This window comes from Passer domesticus, chromosome 4 (assembly GCF_036417665.1).
Source record: "Passer domesticus isolate bPasDom1 chromosome 4, bPasDom1.hap1, whole genome shotgun sequence".
Lineage (NCBI taxonomy): Eukaryota > Metazoa > Chordata > Aves > Passeriformes > Passeridae > Passer > Passer domesticus.
Genome location: NC_087477.1, coordinates 17,425,765 through 17,444,703, shown reverse-complemented (window position 1 = coordinate 17,444,703; position 18,939 = coordinate 17,425,765). Strand labels below are relative to the sequence as shown.

General features: G+C 38.6%; 1 protein-coding gene across 11 annotated transcripts in view; it reads right to left on the bottom strand.

Moving 5' to 3' along the window:
- The window catches only part of BLTP1 (bridge-like lipid transfer protein family member 1), an 87,024-nt gene that overhangs the window by 43,093 nt on the left and 24,992 nt on the right, over positions 1–18,939 (bottom strand). For all 11 annotated transcript variants that reach the window (XM_064416415.1, XM_064416405.1, XM_064416406.1 and 8 more), the window contains 20 exons: positions 18,064–18,219; positions 17,556–17,653; positions 16,431–16,609; positions 16,166–16,272; positions 13,923–14,131; positions 11,363–11,590; positions 10,638–10,775; positions 10,209–10,385; positions 8,419–8,547; positions 8,126–8,245; positions 6,276–6,553; positions 5,909–6,159; positions 5,213–5,474; positions 3,897–4,740; positions 3,016–3,086; positions 2,364–2,537; positions 1,959–2,079; positions 998–1,144; positions 524–651; positions 209–411 (listed from right to left, as the gene is read on the bottom strand). In XM_064416415.1, coding sequence (XP_064272485.1) covers positions 209–411; positions 524–651; positions 998–1,144; positions 1,959–2,079; positions 2,364–2,537; positions 3,016–3,086; positions 3,897–4,740; positions 5,213–5,474; positions 5,909–6,159; positions 6,276–6,553; positions 8,126–8,245; positions 8,419–8,547; positions 10,209–10,385; positions 10,638–10,775; positions 11,363–11,590; positions 13,923–14,131; positions 16,166–16,272; positions 16,431–16,609; positions 17,556–17,653; positions 18,064–18,219 — 4,020 coding nt within the window. The remainder of the gene's footprint in view (positions 1–208; positions 412–523; positions 652–997; positions 1,145–1,958; positions 2,080–2,363; positions 2,538–3,015; positions 3,087–3,896; positions 4,741–5,212; positions 5,475–5,908; positions 6,160–6,275; positions 6,554–8,125; positions 8,246–8,418; positions 8,548–10,208; positions 10,386–10,637; positions 10,776–11,362; positions 11,591–13,922; positions 14,132–16,165; positions 16,273–16,430; positions 16,610–17,555; positions 17,654–18,063; positions 18,220–18,939) is intronic.

Sequence of the window (18,939 nt, the reverse complement as noted above, 5' to 3'; positions counted from 1 at the left end):
TAGTTTGCCTAAGTTTAAATCTAGCACTTAGTGGAATAATAATTCATCCAAAACTTCTTTTTGGATCTGCAAAAGCTCTGGGTGCAAGTAGCTTTTTATCCATGTTGATAAAAAACCTACAACCAAACTACAAGATCAAGACCAACTGTAACTACTTGCTTCTATTAAAACTGACATTTCCACATATTGTCACAATATTGTTCAATACCTGTTGTATCAAGACCTCTAAGCTGTCCATGAACACGATGGATATTCAGTTTAGCAGCAATTTCTTTTCCCTTTTCTGCTCCAGAATTGGATCTCAGTGAGCCAGAAGACTGGGGCTGCATTTTGCTGGTTTGGATGTAACGATCAAACGTGACAGAATTCCTCCCAGCTTCTGCATTGTTCGAAGTCTCCTCAACTATACCCCTTTACAATGTCAGGGAAGAAAAAACAATTAAGCAAATCTCAAGATAAACAAAAACAATCAAATGAAACATGTCTGAAGTTTATGACAAACTGTGACATGTATTATTGTTACCTGTTCATACGAACTTGAGTAGCAATTCTATCAAAACACAAAGCTACTAGGGAAACATGAGTCACTGTTTTGCTGGAAGAAGCTCCTGGGGATTCATCCACAGATGCTTGTAGCAAACACAGGTTCACCTGCACACAGAATTCCATGAAAGAGTAAAGACATTTAGAAAGGCATGTTACATTAATCATTAATTTCTGATACAACCTTCTCTTATACTTTCAGTTAAGAGAAAAATAAAACCATGACACCCAGAATATAATTTAAAGACATGGCACCAGATACCCCTACAGTGGTTGATATTTAACTACTGCATGTCTACCATCATAAAATTAAACAGCTCCAAAATTCAAAAACTTTAGTTCTCTGGCACAAATGCACAGCTTCACTTCAGCTTTTGGGGAACCAACAGGGATCCAAAATAAGGGTCATTTTGTGAGGCATTTTTCCACTGATAAGCTAAAAAAAAGTTGTTACCTTTGGAACTGTAACATTGGCCTGAAGACCTTTAATTGTCACATTATCCTGCTTAAGTGAGAGATTGGTCTGTGCTGGTCCCTGGTTTGTTGTTCCTGTTGTGGTGGTGTCTATTTTTGTTCCTCTGATGTCTTGCTTCGAAGACAACTTGAAGAGGGAGAAAAATGATTTATTAGCACAAACTCAAGAGTTGCTGAGCTCAGGAGTAACAGGATATTTTATTAACATTGAAGCAGAAAGAGATTCTGACTTCACTTTAGGCAATTTACCATGATTTCCAGAACAAGGGCTGCAGCATTTAGAGGTACAGTAGGTTTAAAACCGTAAGGGCAGCAGTGCCATTCTGCAGTAAACTTTAACAACCAGACTTCAGCTGGAAGTTTGAATTCTACACATATAAGTTATACAAAATAACTTACTATGAAACTAGTTATTAGTGTCCACTACACTGTGAAGTCTAAGAAACCATAAAATATAAATATGGTCATTACCTTGGACAGAAAGAACACCTAATTCTGTAAAACTACAATACAATTCTATTTAAGTTAAATTAATTTTTTAAGGTCTCAGATGAACTGCAAAAAAAAGCCCACAGGCACTTTCACAGCTCTCCCTAACTACTATAAAAGAATAAGTAACATCTCACTGAGATGAATACAATACTTAAGAATACCAGCTATACTCATTTCAAAGAGCAGAATGTGTCATTTCATCTGACGTAAATTACTCTAGATCATTCAAAACAGAAAAACTTCTGTCCTGTAAAAGATTTCTGGAGAGTGAAAGACAATATGTAAGAGTTGATTATGAAAATGCATGTAAGTATGCATTCCAAATTAATATAGCTATTAATTTAGCTATTATATCTCAAAACACTAAAATCAGTTAAAACATTTTCTAGGTAAGATACAGAAAAGAGCATTCTCTCAAATCCATGTGGATTTCCTTGTTCTCTCCTCACATTTTCTGAGAAGCTGGTCTTGCTGTTCTGCACAGCATCCCTCAGAACTTTGCAGTGCAGGTCATCCACGATTGCTGCCGGGTGCCGGGAGCTGGCACAGTGCACCATGGCCTCGATGTACCTGCAAGGGGAAAAGAGCCACAAGAGACCACTGAAACTCCCAGTTTCACATGGCACACCACCAGCCACGTGCAATTAACACCACAGAGGAAAAACAAGCCCTGACAGACACAAAGGGCACTTCCCATTCTTCCAGCCACCTCATAGGAAATGCAGAATTACATCCGGTGGGCAGCAGGCCCTGCTGCTCCATCAGCCACGCTATTCAATCATTTTACCTAAGCCTTTGCTGAACAGAACAGCTGTGATTTTAGACAATTTTTAGTACCATGAAAATGAAATTACCTATCCAGTGCCTCTGCTACAAGAGGAGTGAGAACTACATCTACAGTTCCTTTTACTTCCACGATTGCCGTGGTCCTTGTCTGGAAGACCGGGTGATCCAACGTCCATTCCTCTGTTATTGTTTCATCGTCTGTATTCTCTGCAGACTTCTTATCCAAGGGAGTGTAAGGTGTGCTAAGCAAGTCAAACACACATCAGTGATCAGGCTTTGTAAAAACAAATACAAAAGTGTTCTGGTATCATTTTCACCTTTAATAAAATCCACATAACAGCAGGTTTCTTCTACTGTATATCTCAGAAAGTACAAAAATACAATCCCAGGGTAAGGCTCTCCCTAAATTCAAGTAAAGCTTCTGCCAATAAAATGGACACTTGCCATTAGCATCCCCAAATTCATCTAAATGAAATCACCATCCATAATCTTGAAAATGTAATGTGAAATGATTTAACGCTTGCACTGTGTACTTTCTGTTTGACCAAACCCAAATATTTCACAATAGAATAACCTGTTCTGAAATAGATCTGGTACTGAGAACTACTCCTGTAAATCAAATTTTGAAAAGGCTAGTGGGAGCCAAAATATTTCAGAAGAGGATCTAGAAAATCCTACTTTGAAAATTATGCTATTAATGTCAGGCTGTGTTCAACTTACTTAGATGTTGATCCTGTCAGCTGCATGCCTCTGTCCAGTAATGAATTAGCTGTGAGACCCTGTTTAACAATCTAAGATAAAAGTGCAAAGAAGTTTATTAAATTCCTTCCATATATGATAAAAACCCCAACCAAGGGATCTTTAAAAATTCCCCTTAAAGCTTTTTGTTAAAAGAACACTTAGAAACAGATTCTTCAATATAGAATACAGGAACTTGCAGGTTTGCCTTTTAAATTCCTTCAAAAATCAGGTTACACTGCTTTTACATAAACATTTACTTACTGCTTTAAAAAAAACAACCTTCAAATACAAATCTACATAAGGTTTGCATCAACACAAGCCTTTCCTGCAAAATGATAACAAATTCAATTCCAGAGCTCAAACACCTGTTTTATATCAAGCAATTTCCATTATTTTTCATATATTTCAGTTCAGCTCCTTCCTTAAGCATGTATGCTCAGGTCACTTAAAAATATATAATTTCCTAAATCTGAGTTGCAATTTAATTTTGAAATAAAACACTGAGAGCCTGAATTATACTTTATCAGTATTAAACATATTGCTATTGCAGTTCTGTATAATGTATTTTAAACAAAACTCACATAAATGTCCTCCAGCTGCATATCATTCAACAGGCAGCATTTTTAAATGCAACCATGATAATTCAGAACACACATCCACAGAATTCTAACTCCTTTTTTTGCCCACAACCTTCCAGCCACTCAGCCCCATGATCTGAAGTCAGAAATTCAAGGTATTCTTTAACTAAAAGCAAAGGAATTCCAAGTTTCTTTGTCCTTACACAAATGGTACTAAGCAATTGTAAGTTATTTTGAATTTTTACTTTCTTACTCCTTTCTCTAGTCCTGCATCTTCCATACCTTAAAAGTTGGGACAGAGAGTTGCTCAAAGGATGAGGAACTTTCTTCACTCGTGGGTGTGTCAAGGTCTAAAGGGCGATGCAATGAGGATTTAGAAGTTCTTTTGTTAGTTGGATGCTTTACTGACCAGTTGATCACCTGGAACTGTGTCAGGTAATTTTGGTAACATGCCATTACAGGCTGCTGGGATGTGATTTGCTCCCTTTCCACAGTCTTCTCAGAGTCCAGGACGTACATGTTGTCAGCGTGCTCATCCTCGCCTCCCAGAGCTGAAACAAATGAAGCCTGGGAAGGATGAGTCTTAATTGGCAACGTTTTCATATCTTGACTGATTTCTCTATGGATTGTGCTTGTTAAGGGTCCTTCCACGCTGTGATAAATAGAGCCCCTACTGTATTCAGCTTTCTGAGCTTGCTTTTTTCTCTTCTTCCTCCCTGGATAGGTTCCTGGACCTTCATCACTGCTTATTGGCTCAAATTCTTCTGCAGCTGAAAAATAAGCCTCGCTATCCGCCATGGACATGCTGGAATCCATGGAGCGGTACTGGTGGAAGGAGTTGGAATCTGCTGACGGCGTGTAGGGGAAAGAGCCAAAGCTCCTCCTCTGCTTCGGGGAGTCCAGGACGTTCTCGTCGCTGCGGGACACGTCGCTGCTGAACTGCACTCCCACGGGCACGGCCTGCTTGTCCCCGTAGAACGCCGCCGTCAGGCTCTTGGTGCTGCCCAGGCGCGTGGAGCACACGGACGCTTGTCTCTTCAGGGGGGACCTCATGGGGGACTGGCCCACGGGCCTCTCCTGGGGGCCAGGGGATGCAGGCCGGCCCTCTGCACCCTCCACCGTGACACTGGGAACACAAACCAACACTTCACTTGCTTATTTCACTGGGAACACAAACCAACACTTCACTTGCTTATTTCACTGAGAACACAAACCAACACTTCACTCGCTTATTTCGTTACTAATGCTCTTCTTCCTGCACTGTAGCACAATAGTGATTCTGTGACTCTCTATTAGCATAGTCATTATTTTCATAATGCTGGTTACATACTGAACTCTGCCACTTGTCTACATACAGATTGAACATTTAACAAACAAAAAAAACCAAACATTTAACAAGTGCTGGTATGTTTACATGCTGGATTTTCCACCTTGCTCAGGTAACCATCCCCTACTGGGGGTCCAAATCAGCATTCAAACTAGGAAACACATTTCAGCAGCACCATTAACACTTGAAAAATAGCTAAATCAAAGGCTTTTCTTACATCTTAGAGCATTCAAGAGTTTAATCATATGCCTACCCGGACAAGAGTACTAACCTTCCATGAGCATCTTCCCTTTTTGCACTGGGCAGGAACTCCTTCTGTCCCAGGTGATCCTCAGCAGTGGATGAGGGGCTGTCCTTCTCCCCTGCAAGCAAGGGCAGGGCAGCACTGGAGCTGCTTGTTTCCTCTGAAGAGGAGGAGGAGCTGTGGGAGCGCAGCGGCACTTGGAGGCTCAGGTGTTGTGCTTTCCTTTCCACTTCTATCCCCACAGACCTGCAGTCCCAATCTTTTCTTTTGACACCATTTCCTTTGACACCTAGAATCAGGGAAGGAAAATAAAAACTGAATATCTGATAACACAACTGCAGTGGACTTTCCTTGCCTACTGAAATAAAAATTATTAAATAAAAGCCCTAGTTTTGAAATGCATGCACATACTAGCATGTTGTCCTGACAAAAATTAATGAAATCATGTCAGCAAAACATCAGATTGTCTCAGTTGGCTGCTTTCTATATAAGTAGAACAAGCCAAAAATCTCCTCTTCACTCAGCATGGAGGTGCATGTTAATATAAAAATCCAGCATACAAGAAGCTTGCTCAAGCTCTGTCTGCTCTTAGAAGGGGTCAGGCCACAAGAGACAAGCAGTTGTACTTGACTAATCAGATTCATAAACACTAGAGATAGCAAAATGTTAAGACATTATACTTTTGGGCAAAATACAGTAAAAATATAGTATGTGCATTCTCACCATCTAAAATTTTAGGAATTTCCTTAGTAATTATCCATTCTCCTGGCTGCAGTAAAGACTGCCCATAAAACATATCAGATTCTGCACTTGTGCTTGAGAAAGCAGAGCTGCTTGAAGGCGTCAGTTCCTCAAGTTTGAAAAAATCCAGTCCTGTTAAGGTGCCACCAAAGAACCGACAACCACCAAGACAGCCACACTTGTTCTTGCTTCTCTTATTTCTCAAATTATCATCAGGCCACAAAAACCACAACCTATAAAAGGAAGAAGAGCAGAAAACAAAAGAAAAACATGACCATGCTGAAGCTCAGTGAAAGCAAGATTAACAAATACTCCTCTCAAATGCACCTCCCTGGACCGCATTGCTCACCTCTTGGTTCGGTTATCGTGCGTTTCCAAGAAATGCCTCTGCACCTCGTGTTTAGAAGGATGATCTGCAGCCAAAGCAATGTCAGCAGTGATGAGGCCCAGGTTGACAGAGCCAGCTTCCAGCCAGTACGCCCTCCTCAATATTGGCTGGAGGCCAGTTCTGCAGTTGTTCACCTGCTCGACGTACTGCCTGAGCTGCAGGTCCTGGATGGCAGCGCTGACGCCTTCCCCGACAGACTGGTTGTGGAGGTTGCAGTTGGCAATGCGTATGGCACCCATCTGCAAACAGGATTTACACAGGATTTACACAGGAACTCTGACTATTTGTCAGTGAAACAAAGGAAGAGTGGCCTTAAACCAGTTAACACATGCCAAACTACAGCCCAAGAAGAACTCAGTGAAATTCTCGCTGAGGAAGCAGTTTTATTTGCAAGTCAGCACACACACAAAAGAAGGCAAGCTTAGAAATTAATCTCAGACACTTTCTACCTAACAAAAAAAAAAATTACTCATAAGCATCCTTTTGTAAACAAATCAAAACAAAAAACAGTCAATAGACACTGTCATGAAACTTTAAAAAACTTAAATCATTAACTTTTTCACTGTCATTTAAAACGCAAAAAATTTGAATCTTTCAAACTTGTTTAGTCCTCAGACTTCAGATAATCTGAAGACATTAGATCAGATTTCCTGCATAGCTTGAGTCCTCTCCCAAATGCCACCATGAAGCACATGAAATTTCAGATGGAGTTTGCCAAATCTAAACCAAGAAAAGCTGAAAGATAACCGAGCCATAGAAGAGCTACCCACAGGGTTAAAATTAAATTATTGATTCTCATCTCTGTCACAGATTATAAAGGAAACCTTCTTTATTTAGTTATTTTTTTAATTTGAATGAAACACATTCAGGATATAATTTTCTAGAGTGGTTCAGGTTATTAAGCTGCCTTTGAAAATACTGCCATTCATATTTATGCCTACAGACACTGTTAATATTTATGATGGCATTTTTTAATATTGGATTCAAAAGAATTTGGAGACTCAAACTGTTTTTTTTACTGCCACAGGGCAGAAAGTCATTCAAATGATGAGATATCACGTCATTAAAAAAATGTTTAAGATAATTACCAGTGCCCTTTAGTTACATTCTTGCTCATAATGTGAAGCTGTGCCCAAAACTCTACCATTTAAAACTGCATTTATTAACTACCAGCACAATTACTACTCAGTTATGTCAGCACAGCAGTTTTCTTCTTTGCTGTTGTTACCATAACTCAACTGTATCTAAGTTCATATTTTACTACACTGAGTAAATTATTCCCTTTTTTCTGTGCAGTAGGATAATGGAGAGAACATCAGCTCTTCTCTGCACAGCCCTTTTTAAACAGAGGATTCAGTCAGGCAGTGGCACAAACACTTCTCCCTTCTCTACCAAAGTTACATCATGAGTTATTCAGCACTGACTTGCACATGATCCATATCAATCATTTCCATTTTCTGAATTATTAATTCACAGCAAGTTCTTATCAACTCTCAGGTACAAACACTGAGATTTATATTTCCCAGGGTGTTCAAAATTAATTTACACCAAACCTGCAGCTTCCACTTTCATTTTGGGAGACATATACTCCTCCTTACCATTTGCCAACACAATTAATGGAATTATTAAATAGAAGCCAAATTGATCTACTCCTGACCCAGTCCACTATGACCTTTCATCACAAAGTTTTAGAAATTCTGCTTAAACCATTGCATGCAAGCAAGCATCAAAGCAGGTAGATATTCTATCACAAAGTACAAATATCTCCATTGACAAAGTATTTTAATTGCTGTTAAGAGAACTAGTTTTACCTTGATATTGGTGGCACAGCCATGTTCTACCACATACAGATCTGCTCCATCCATGGCTAAGCGTGTCATTGTGTACTTTAAGTCATCTGAAGTTGGGCATGGCCCAGGCACAGAGTTCGTCTGCAGGAAAAGGGAAAAGAAAGAATAAAGGAATAAACATATAAACATCTACTAGGAGCTTAATTTGGGCTGAGCCTTTTATTTATGTTCTGATAACATTAAGGATGGATTCCTGAAGTGCTCCAGAGAACCTGTGTCCATGCAGTGAGCAGCAGGGATGGATGAAAAGGTACCTTTGGGTCACAAAAGCGGCGATCGATGCCGTGCTGGCACAGGATTACGGATTTGGGCCTCTCCAGCTCAAACTCCCGGCACACCACGTGGAACACAAAGGTCTGCCCCCATTCCAGAAGACAAGCGAGCTGTAAGCAAACAACAGCACATTGTCCATCACCACCCACACAAAATGGACTTGTGGCGTTCCATGGAGAACAGAAAACAACCCCAAGGACTGGGATGTGGGCAGGAGGCTTCAGCACACCCTCCTGGCTGCAGCACCTTCCTGCTAGTCAAGGCTGATTTTTATTCTTGTGTGCACCACAACATGCGAGTCTGTACTTTCTAATGGAAAAGCACAGTGATATGAAACAATTTCCCAAATTATTTCTTAATAAAAGGCAGCAGCTTTTGCTGTTACAGTCAGTTGAGAACTTCATTGTAAAGACAGAGCTCCCCCAACTTTATCACAAAGAATAGCTCAAGGTACTTCATTACCATTCATAATTTAAATGTCAGATTTGCTTCTATAAAAGCAACAAAGTTACATTTAGATAGCAAGCACAGGAGGAAACTGGCTCAACAAAACACTGCTGATTCTTGCTAGACCTAGTAATTAGCCTATTGTTGATTTAAGTCTTTTATATAGTTAGCTCGCTCATAAAGGAAATGATTCATGACTGTCTGTCTCTGTTATGAGAGGGAAATGGGTTTTCTTTGGCTTGCCAAAGGAAAGGGCACTTAAAATCAGCAGTAATTTGAATGGAATTTAATCTGGCTATGGTAGGATCCTACACAAAATCTCTCCTTCTCCGTTCAGTGTAATCCCTTCGCAATTTCTTGCAATACATCACACTATGGAAGGAAAAAAGCCAATGAACCTGAAACAGCAAATTCAAGCACTGACAACTAAAAAAAATACAATTGCATACAACTGAGAATGGCTTTATAAAGGAAGAAAATCCTTCAGTTGCATTAAGACTTAAGAAACATTTGTTAACCTTGGAGTACTTTGAATCAATAAAGTTTAATTTTGACCCATAGAGCAGTGGAGCAAATCCTACAGATGATCTAAATCAGTGGCAGCATTTTGCAAAGTACCACCACAAATGTCTGTATATGTAGCAAGAAAACGTCTATTCTTTAGATTTACTAAACTTACTTGTATGCCTTATCTGCTGCAGAAGTCTCCCAGTTAAATAGGAGCTTAATCCTACCAATTTTTAGAGGAATAAAATGATGTAGAAGTGTCTTAAAAGTTATTTAAAATAATTAAAGCAAATAGTAACTACTAAACAGAATGTATGGACTTTACTTGTGCCACAGAACAGACTGGCAAAGCAACCCTCCTTTAGAGATCTGGCAGACCATAGCAGAAATAAATCAGAATGATCTGACTGTTGTACACCTGGAGTCATTCATCTAGGTGGAAAGACAAATGTAACATAAATGGCAAAATTAAAAGGTGTTAGTGCTAAGACTGACCTAACAAAGTGCAATACTGGGAAAACAAATTATGTTCCAGTGGGACCAAGGAGCAGAATTTATGCAGTGAGCAGCTACTCCAGTGGCCTGTCCATACTATGCTCCCACAAATGATCTCATTTGCCTCCTGCTTTAAAACATCACTCTGACAATGGCTCATTTGGCATCTCCAGTCCCTTTACAGAAATTATTAGATTTTAAAGCCATAAAGTAAAGGTTACTTCAGGCACAGATCATGTGCTTTCCAGAAATCCACGCTACGCCAGTTCTAGGAGGAAGAAGGGGAATACTTCAGTACTTCAGATTGGTTTCTGGATGGTACCTGTGGTGCTGTCACTTTGGCTGTGAGGCTTCCAGCCTGCACATCTATCAGCCAGGCATATTCCAAAGTGTCACTTCCCAGGGGCAGCCCTTCTGCAGAAAACATGGCATGGGCACGGAGCTGCAGGCCCGACAGGCTGATGTGACCCTCCCGAAGCACCTCGTCCACTGCAGGGCGCTGCCAAGGACAAGGAAGTGAGAGACAACTCTTGGAAAAGATGCAACACTAGCTCAATTTTATCCTATTTATTTTGCTGACAAAAAAATGTGGACAAAATTAAAAGATTGTTACAAAATACACATCAGATTTTTCTTATGATTCACAAGCCTTAATAAAACCTTTGCGCAACAGGAAAATTTCCACCAAAAACCAATTCAATTTTAACATCAACACAACTTCCACAGTACAGCCACACAAACACTGACTGACCTGATAATTGTCATTCAGAAACAGATTCACTGGAGACAACACAAGCTGCAGCATTGTTTCTCTAAACCCTTTCTTCATCTCGAAACACAGCCTCTCCAAGAAAGCTGTAGGGCAGTCTGGACCATCTGGACTGCAATGCTGAAATAAAAGATAAAAACATCTGTTTCAGAACCTCAAAGTACATAATATGGCTGAAACTTGACTATCAGCTGCAAACCTGAGAGCAGGAGGTATGCTGATTTTCCTCTCAGTGGATACTCAAGAAGATGCCTGTGCAACTTCAAAAACCTTTTGACAATTGCATAAACAGTAATTCAAAAAGATTTGGGTAAACCCAATGTTCTATCTGGATTTTTTATTCTGGGGTTCCCTCAGAAGTCAGGAGCATAGAGCAGACTGCACCATTATAAGATAAATTTGCTAATCAGCAAAGAAATCATAATGGTCAATTGAAAATTTCACAGAAATCAAATTCTGGGAATAACAAACATATAAAAAAATTATCCAGTTCTGCCTCCCAGATAAGCAAAATAAATCCTGTCTCAAAATTGTTTAGATAGCCACAGTTTCAGCAGAGAGTATCTACACATTTTGGTATGTATGCTTATATTTTGGTAAGCACCACAGCAACTAAATGTTCCAGGCAGTTAAATGTGGTTCCAGATTGTGAAACTAAAAAAACAAACTACATGAAGCAAATTTTTTTATTATTATAAAGTACTTACCACTGGCAACCTCCCATGCACTTTGTACAAATTAACAAGCACAGTGATATCCCATGGCCGTAAAGTAAGAGGGTGAACGGGCTTGACTGAAATTTCATTTTCTTTTCTGTCATTTTCCACTCCTACAGCTGTCCAGCCAGAGCTTGAGGATGTTGACAGGGACAAAACAGGGCTTGAAATAACCTCTTCAAAATCAGTGTACATGTCATCTTCCCCAAAATAATTTTCCTAGGAAAAAGAATTGTTATGATCATAGGGAAAACAAATGAAAATTATGCAAGCGATGAATTGAAATACAAATCAAATTTTCTGGTTTTAATCCTCCCTAAAATAAGTGGCATAGCTATAACCTATAGCTAAAGGAACATAGGTACTTTTATGAAAGCTGGATAGCTTAAATGTGCAAATTTAGGCATTGTGCTTTGCAGAAAATGAAGGCAGCTCAGCAGTTCTCACAGTACTGGTACTGGAGACACATGCAACACAAGTAACTGAAATATTACTGACACTTTTAAACAGATTCTGTGCTTTTAAAGATACATAACAGAGTAAGAACACAAAACACATCCTGCAGGAAGTCACCCTCCTCCAACTTTCTGAGCCTTTTTTTCAGCAGGCTTAGAAGTCTTAAACATGCTTCTAAAATACTAGGTCATAAACATTTCTTGCTCGGGTCTAAAAGCCACCTTGTGTCTAAGCAAATCCTCTTCAATTATCTGAGGCCAAAGTAACACTGCCAAATTCTAGAGTGAAACAGAAAATCCATCAGGTTTCTGGCAATCTATCACATCTCCTCCCTTAAAAGAACAGCTAAATTCTCAAGAAGAATTTTCTTCCAGTGATTTTTAATAAGGCAGACCCAGCAGAGGGTGGTAGGTGCTCCAGTAACTCACTCCTGACAACTCCTGCTGTGAATCATTCATTTCCAGACAGTAAACCCTTAGCAGGGTGTGCTACACCAAAAAACTACCTCCCAAGACTACAAGGCTTAACAAAGCTGCATGGACAATATGTGTCCAGGGATTTCTACACTATGTATTAAAAAAAGATCAATGAAAACAAACTAAAAACAACCAAAATTCAGGAAAACAAACATTAAAAAAAACCTCCTAGAAATTTTTCAAGAGATGATCCCAGCACAGCTGGACTAAAAGTTCTAAATAGAGCCACAAAAATAATAAAAAGAGCAATAGATGCACATTTTCATAAACAAGCTATTAATCAAAAATTTCTTTTGAGAATTACAATAGAAAAGCTAAATTTCACATAAGAAATCTGCACCTAAAAATGAAATCATTATAGAACCAGGGAGCTAATGTAGCACAGTTTGCATTTATCTCCAGAAGCAAAAAGCACTGAAATGGTGCTGCTTTGCTTGAAAAGCCAGAACTCCCCCATGAATTTATGGGCTTCAAAAAGAGGGTTCAATAAACAATTCAAACATGGCTTCATTTGCTCTGTACCAGGAGAAAACAAGTCTTCAAGATGCAGTACTGGCCTAATTTTCATCCTATTTATTTTATCGACAACATGAAAAAATCATGAGCATATTTGCAAGTCCTGTACTCTACAAAACAGTATTTTCTGCTGTTCCTTGCTTACATGCTATACTTTATAGAAATTCATGAAAATTACTGTTTCAGTGAGTCCTTATATTGATCACCTGTCTCAGAAAATTCCTCAACCTCTGCTCCAAAATGCCAGCCTCCAGAAGCATTACCTTAGCCTAGATCTGCACAGGTTGAAACATATGTTCAGAGAAAAACAAACCAATAAAAACCCACAAAAAAAAACCCAAACCCAAAACCACACATACAAAATAAAAAAAAACCCAAACATCCGCAAAAATCAACCAAACCCCAAGCATTTTGCTCTTAGTCAAACAGAATTGACATATTCAACTGCCTTGGCTTTTGTCACCACAAGGGAAGGTGAGAGAGATAGGAAGGAATTCAATTTAGACACCCTAAAAAAACAGTCATGGAAGAGAAGACAGAAAAAAAACCAAAACACACAATCTAAAGCATAATAGACTAATGCCAAGAAAAGGATGCATAATCCTTCTCTAATATTTACTGAATAAGCATTTCAAATTAAGCTTGTTCTCATGGCCTTCCCCAGTCCTCTCCATGATCCTAACTCCACAAATGTCATGGAATCTAGCTAAGAAAAATAACATACTGCAGAACTTAAAATGCACCAAAAGCATGGGTTCTGCTATAACTCTGCATAAAAATTGGAGTTTAGATAAGCTCTAGTCATGACCATGGAATTTTTTTTATTTTACTAGTAGAAAATTTAAGGAGAAATTTTCTGCACCTGTCCAGACTATGCAGTATTTCTTGAAAGAGTAAATCTTCTCACAAGCCTGTGACAATAAAATTCATCCCAGCTATACCAGATCACCAAAGCAATTCTCAACCAGAACTAGTGCCTACCAAAAGTTTGCATCCAAATTGACATATTCTTCACAATTTGAACTTTCCATTTCACAACTCATTCTTTCCCTTTCCTACAAGTGGCCACCCATAAATTTGACGAGTCGTGCTCCTCTGCCTACCTTTATGGAGAGAAAGGCTTTGAGCAAGGGTCCATAAAGGGTTATCTGGGAATCTGGGGAGAGTTCCAGCTCCACGTGCAGCTTATCCGGGGGCAGCTCCGAGGGGTCGAGGGGGAGCCGGGTGGAAGCTGTGGGAGATGAAATCACGCTGTCGCTGGTTTTCTGCGACGGCCTGAGCACAGACAACATGGTTTCTTCCATTTCTGACACTTGGGAGCAAAAGAAGAGTAGAAAATAGATTCTGATTACAACTTAGGCTTCTGTTGGACACAATTCAGCCAACAGGAATGTGTATTAAATATACTACTTTTGGCACCTAACTTGTATAATTACATTAGGATGTCTACGCTACAGATCTAGTTTTTCATCTCTAGTAACTATGGGAAGACAAGAAAATATTGAATATTTTAGTCAATGTTAATTATGCAAGAGAAAAACAATCCCTGAAGTTCTGAAAAGAAAGTATTCAGTGTATTTATCTTGCTTTTGAAGTTAAACAGAGACATGCTTTCATTTCAGCAGAGCAGATTTCCCACAACCAAACAGCTACTGCAGGATAAACAAGAGAGAATAAACATGCAAAGTGCAAAGTTGTACTAAAAATCTATCCTGAACTAGTAGCTCTGTAGGCCAAAATTTTGTCTCCAGCAACTCAATTACTCTAGTCACAAAACAGTTTGGAAATTAAAATCCTACTTCCTACCCCTTCTTTCTATTTGGAGTTAGGAACAAGAGAGCCCAAAACCTGTCTTTCTTAAGCGAGGAAAGGCAATGAGAATGTAATGAGTAACTGGAAGTATTTTGGGGATGTGAATTGATTGCTGGGGAGTAGAGAACGCCATGGGAAAACCATCAAAAATGGATGTTCCAGCTGGAGGAAGATTTCAGATGCCAGTTTAACAGGAAGAACTGGCATGCACAGAACTGCAGACACCTGCAGCCAGAAACCTCCAAGGCTTGAACTCCCCATTATTGTCTACAGTGCTTGCACCACCTTATGAGTTATGCATCAGCCAAATGCTGCAGTGAGATGACCACTTTTTATGGAAACTACAAGTTTTGTTATGTAGCAGATTTCTCAGAGTTTTATGGACTGACTCAAAATAAAATACAGATGCTGCTACTGCAGATTCCATCAGCACCACGGAGCAGGAGTGAGGTGCACTGCTGAAGTAATCACTGGAGGAAGCTGCAGATGAATTACCTGTGTATGTTCAAATTTGCAAATGCAGGTCTCAATTGCTACAAATACGAGGAAGTGTTCTCAGAATGAGAGGGATGCACATTTGACACAAGCTGACAGTCTTACAAGAGCACTTAATGAGCATCTGCAAAATCAATCTCACCTTTTCTGCTTCACCCTCACAAATTAGAGTTCTTTTAGATGTGAATTGTAGGAACTCAAATCCTAAAAATGCCATCCAGCATGTCTTCTAACACCTGCTGATTGTGGCCCTTTCAAATTAGCCCTCATTATTCTTCTAACATTTCTCCTCCATCAATGCTGCTTCTAGAATCTCAACTGGAAAGAGTTTTATGTAACCCCATAACCTCCTGCACACCTCTCTCTGCATTTAAATTAACTTATTTTAATCTCTGTGTTTATAACATTTTTTTTGCAAGCACATAATTATAGGATGTTAGTTATCTAGAAATATTTAGACAGTTAAAATAAATTCTTGGACTTGAAAATTTGACTGACCAGTCCAACACTCATTTCTGATGGTTCACTTTAACAGTGAACAATGAAATCACAGTTTGATATCCCTAAAAGGAAGACAGTATTTTACATCTCATTTACAATGTATTTAAACACTTAAATCATAAGATGAGATCACAACATCCAAAAATCAAAAAAACTTAGAAAACCTAAGGAACGTGATATGGCCAAAAATATTTTACTTCCTATTTAATATCCTGTTGTTTAATATACCAAGTGATACTTTATCTTGTGCAACAACCTATTTAAGAGAGCCACTTTGTTAAGGACAAGGAGAAGTGAACTGCAGACAGTATGCTCTTTTTTACACCAGGAACTGGGACACATCCTGAAATGTAGCAGCATGGAATCCTGTCAGGTTTTAAATCAATCCCAGTGCATTCTAATGATCAAAACACTCCCCTGAGACATAAAACAGCAATTCAGTTCCAAGTTCATCTCTGCAGATGGAAGCAGTGTGATCCAAAGTCCCAGCAGCTTCGCAAATGAACCATGTTAACAAGGAAAAGGTAGTGACACTTACAGGATTGCTTTAACTGCTCATCTGCCTTCTGAGGATAAATTGGGTGCCAGGAGTAGTCAATTGTAAACACAACACTTGGGACTGTCCAGCATTCAACCCATCCAGCCCTTTCAAAAGGAAACAGCAACCTTTTATTTCAAGCACAATTCTTCTTTTGATTATTTTTAAAGCAACCTCAAAAGTTCATGAATCACAAACAAAACAAATAAATAAGAAGAGTCAACATAAATATATATATATATTTAAATATCTCAGTAAAACTCACTCTTCTTGAGTAATGTTCCTCCATTTGGGTTTGCCTGTTTTCTGACCACTTTGACATTCTGAAGAAATACAGGACTCAGGACTTATTTTATTGGGCTGACAATCCTTTACCAGCATAAAAAGGGAATATTTACTAGGATGGCAATCAGGCAGATACAAATGAAGATCAACATCTTCTCCCTAAAAAACAAACATCAGCAACAGGAAAGTTAATTTACATTCACTTTATGCACAAGGCCCAAGCTATTTTCATGTTCATATGTGCCACCATCTTTATTTTACATAAAGGCATAATTAGTCAAGAAATCTGTTTCCCAGCAAGTTTCAGTGCAATCCCAAGAGCTCTACAGCTCTGAATGCTTACAATTCCAATAACTTTCACATCACTAGAGCAATCTATAAATCACTGGACAGCTTTTAATGATCCCTGTTCTTCTACTGCAGAAATTAAATAACTAAAACAAGCTTACTCCACATCTCAACTAAATCACACTTTAAAAAGAATGAAATCTATAAAACATTGATTTCTTTGCTATCAAATTATACCAAATAAGCAACATCACCATCAACTAGTTTTTTTTATTTTTAGCAGCAGTAGACAGCTTCTGTTTTAAGGAAGACAAAAAGTACAGTAATTCAAAAAATTATCTGCATCTGTTAAAAACACTTTGTGATCATTATTTATGTTACAGAACCTCTTAAAAATCTGGAAGATTGCTTTCCAAAATGGTTTGGGGGTACCCAGCACATTATTTGATCCTATCTTTGAACACACATTAGGTTTTCACATTTCATAAATAAAGGGGAACAGAATTCCAAGTGATAAAACACGTACACACAATTTAAGTATATATAATAAACATACATACTAAGTATGTATCTTTATGTACTGTGTGAATTGTATGCATGTTTGTATTTTTCAGAAATATTTTCATTTTTGTGCATATATGTAAACATAAATTACAACAGCCTATGATTAAATGCTTTACACAAGCAAATGGAAACCATTTACCTCTGGGTTACTTAAAGAAAAATTCTATGAACTGAAAGTGAAAAAGACTATTTTTCTTTCAGGAAAGGGTCTCACATTTACAAGACAAGTCTCACATTTATAAGATCTCCTTACCCTTAAAGAGAATCTAGTATTGCATGTGGTTGGAACAAAGTCAGTGAAAGGCAGAGAAAAAACAATGTTCAATGTTTCTCCACAAGCTGCTAGATAAACTGAGAGGGAAAAGGAAAAAACAAACAAATTTGTCAAAATTACCCCCTATTTTGTTCTTAGATGAAATATCAAATATAAGGTAGTAATAATTAAAAGATATTAAAGAACTCATGACACAGAATATTACCATTTAACTACACTGTACTTGAAGTAATAAATTACTGTAATCAATTATTCTGAAAGTATTTGCTACCTACAGCTTGTTCTTTCTGAAAAGACACTGCACTTAGCACAAGGAAACTGCAGGAAAACAATAAAAATAACTATAATATCTTGGTGCTTTTTTTACCCACCAGGTTTTGGGTGTAATTCTAGTACTTTCTCTCTATGTACATTTATGCACACTGTATTTTGTTGATGATTTTTTGTTGTATATGCTACTTCTCCCTAATAAAAAAAGTGATCTCACCATTCTCCTGTTGTTTGGTGGAACAGTCAATCCAGTTGTGCTGATTTGCTGCCCAGATCATTTCAAACTGATGGAACATTACTTTGAAGTTCCACATATATGGAACAAATGAAAAAATATCAGGTGCGCTGTCACTGGACCAGTCTTGGATCAAATCTAGACCCACCCCAAGCAATAAAAAGTCAGTTAGTAGCTATCAGGTGAGTGACTCCTTAGCATTTTTGTTTTGGAGAAGCTGATTTTTGCCCTGACCACAGCAGCAGGTTACACTGAGCACTGTGGCACTACCCAGACAATGGCTCTGGCCTCACTCAGGGGATAACTTTATTAGCACGGCACCATGCCTGCACTAATTAAACCTTCCTCCCAGCAGGGCTAATTAGCCCAGGCAGCACTGCAGTGATGGGGCTGTATTCTTTCCATTACTGCAGCTGGAGATTCCAGCAACAGTTGGGTGGTGCTGTTCCACCTTGCAGTGCCTTCTTCCTCACAGCCAGAAGCCTGAGGAGCAAATTACTTTTCCTCGTCATCTGTCAGCCACAGGGACACAATCCAAAGCCCAAGCAGTTGAAAATGAGCCAAGCAAAGAGAGATATCAGAAGAAATCAACATCATGGGTGACAAACTAAGCAAATCAGTAGCTGTGATAAGAGTTCTAGTAAGAAATAAATTTAGGATCACTTAACTGCAAATTAAATTTGTTTAGACATTACAAAATTAAATTATTTGTACTTCTACTCAAACGTAAGAATACCATGTTGGACATTCTAGAGGCATCAGGAACTTTGTTCTCAGAAACAATTTGTTGCCTTAAATACACGAAATCAGAGAACCTGACCTTGCACAACTCAGCAAAATTTGACAAGAAATCCCCAA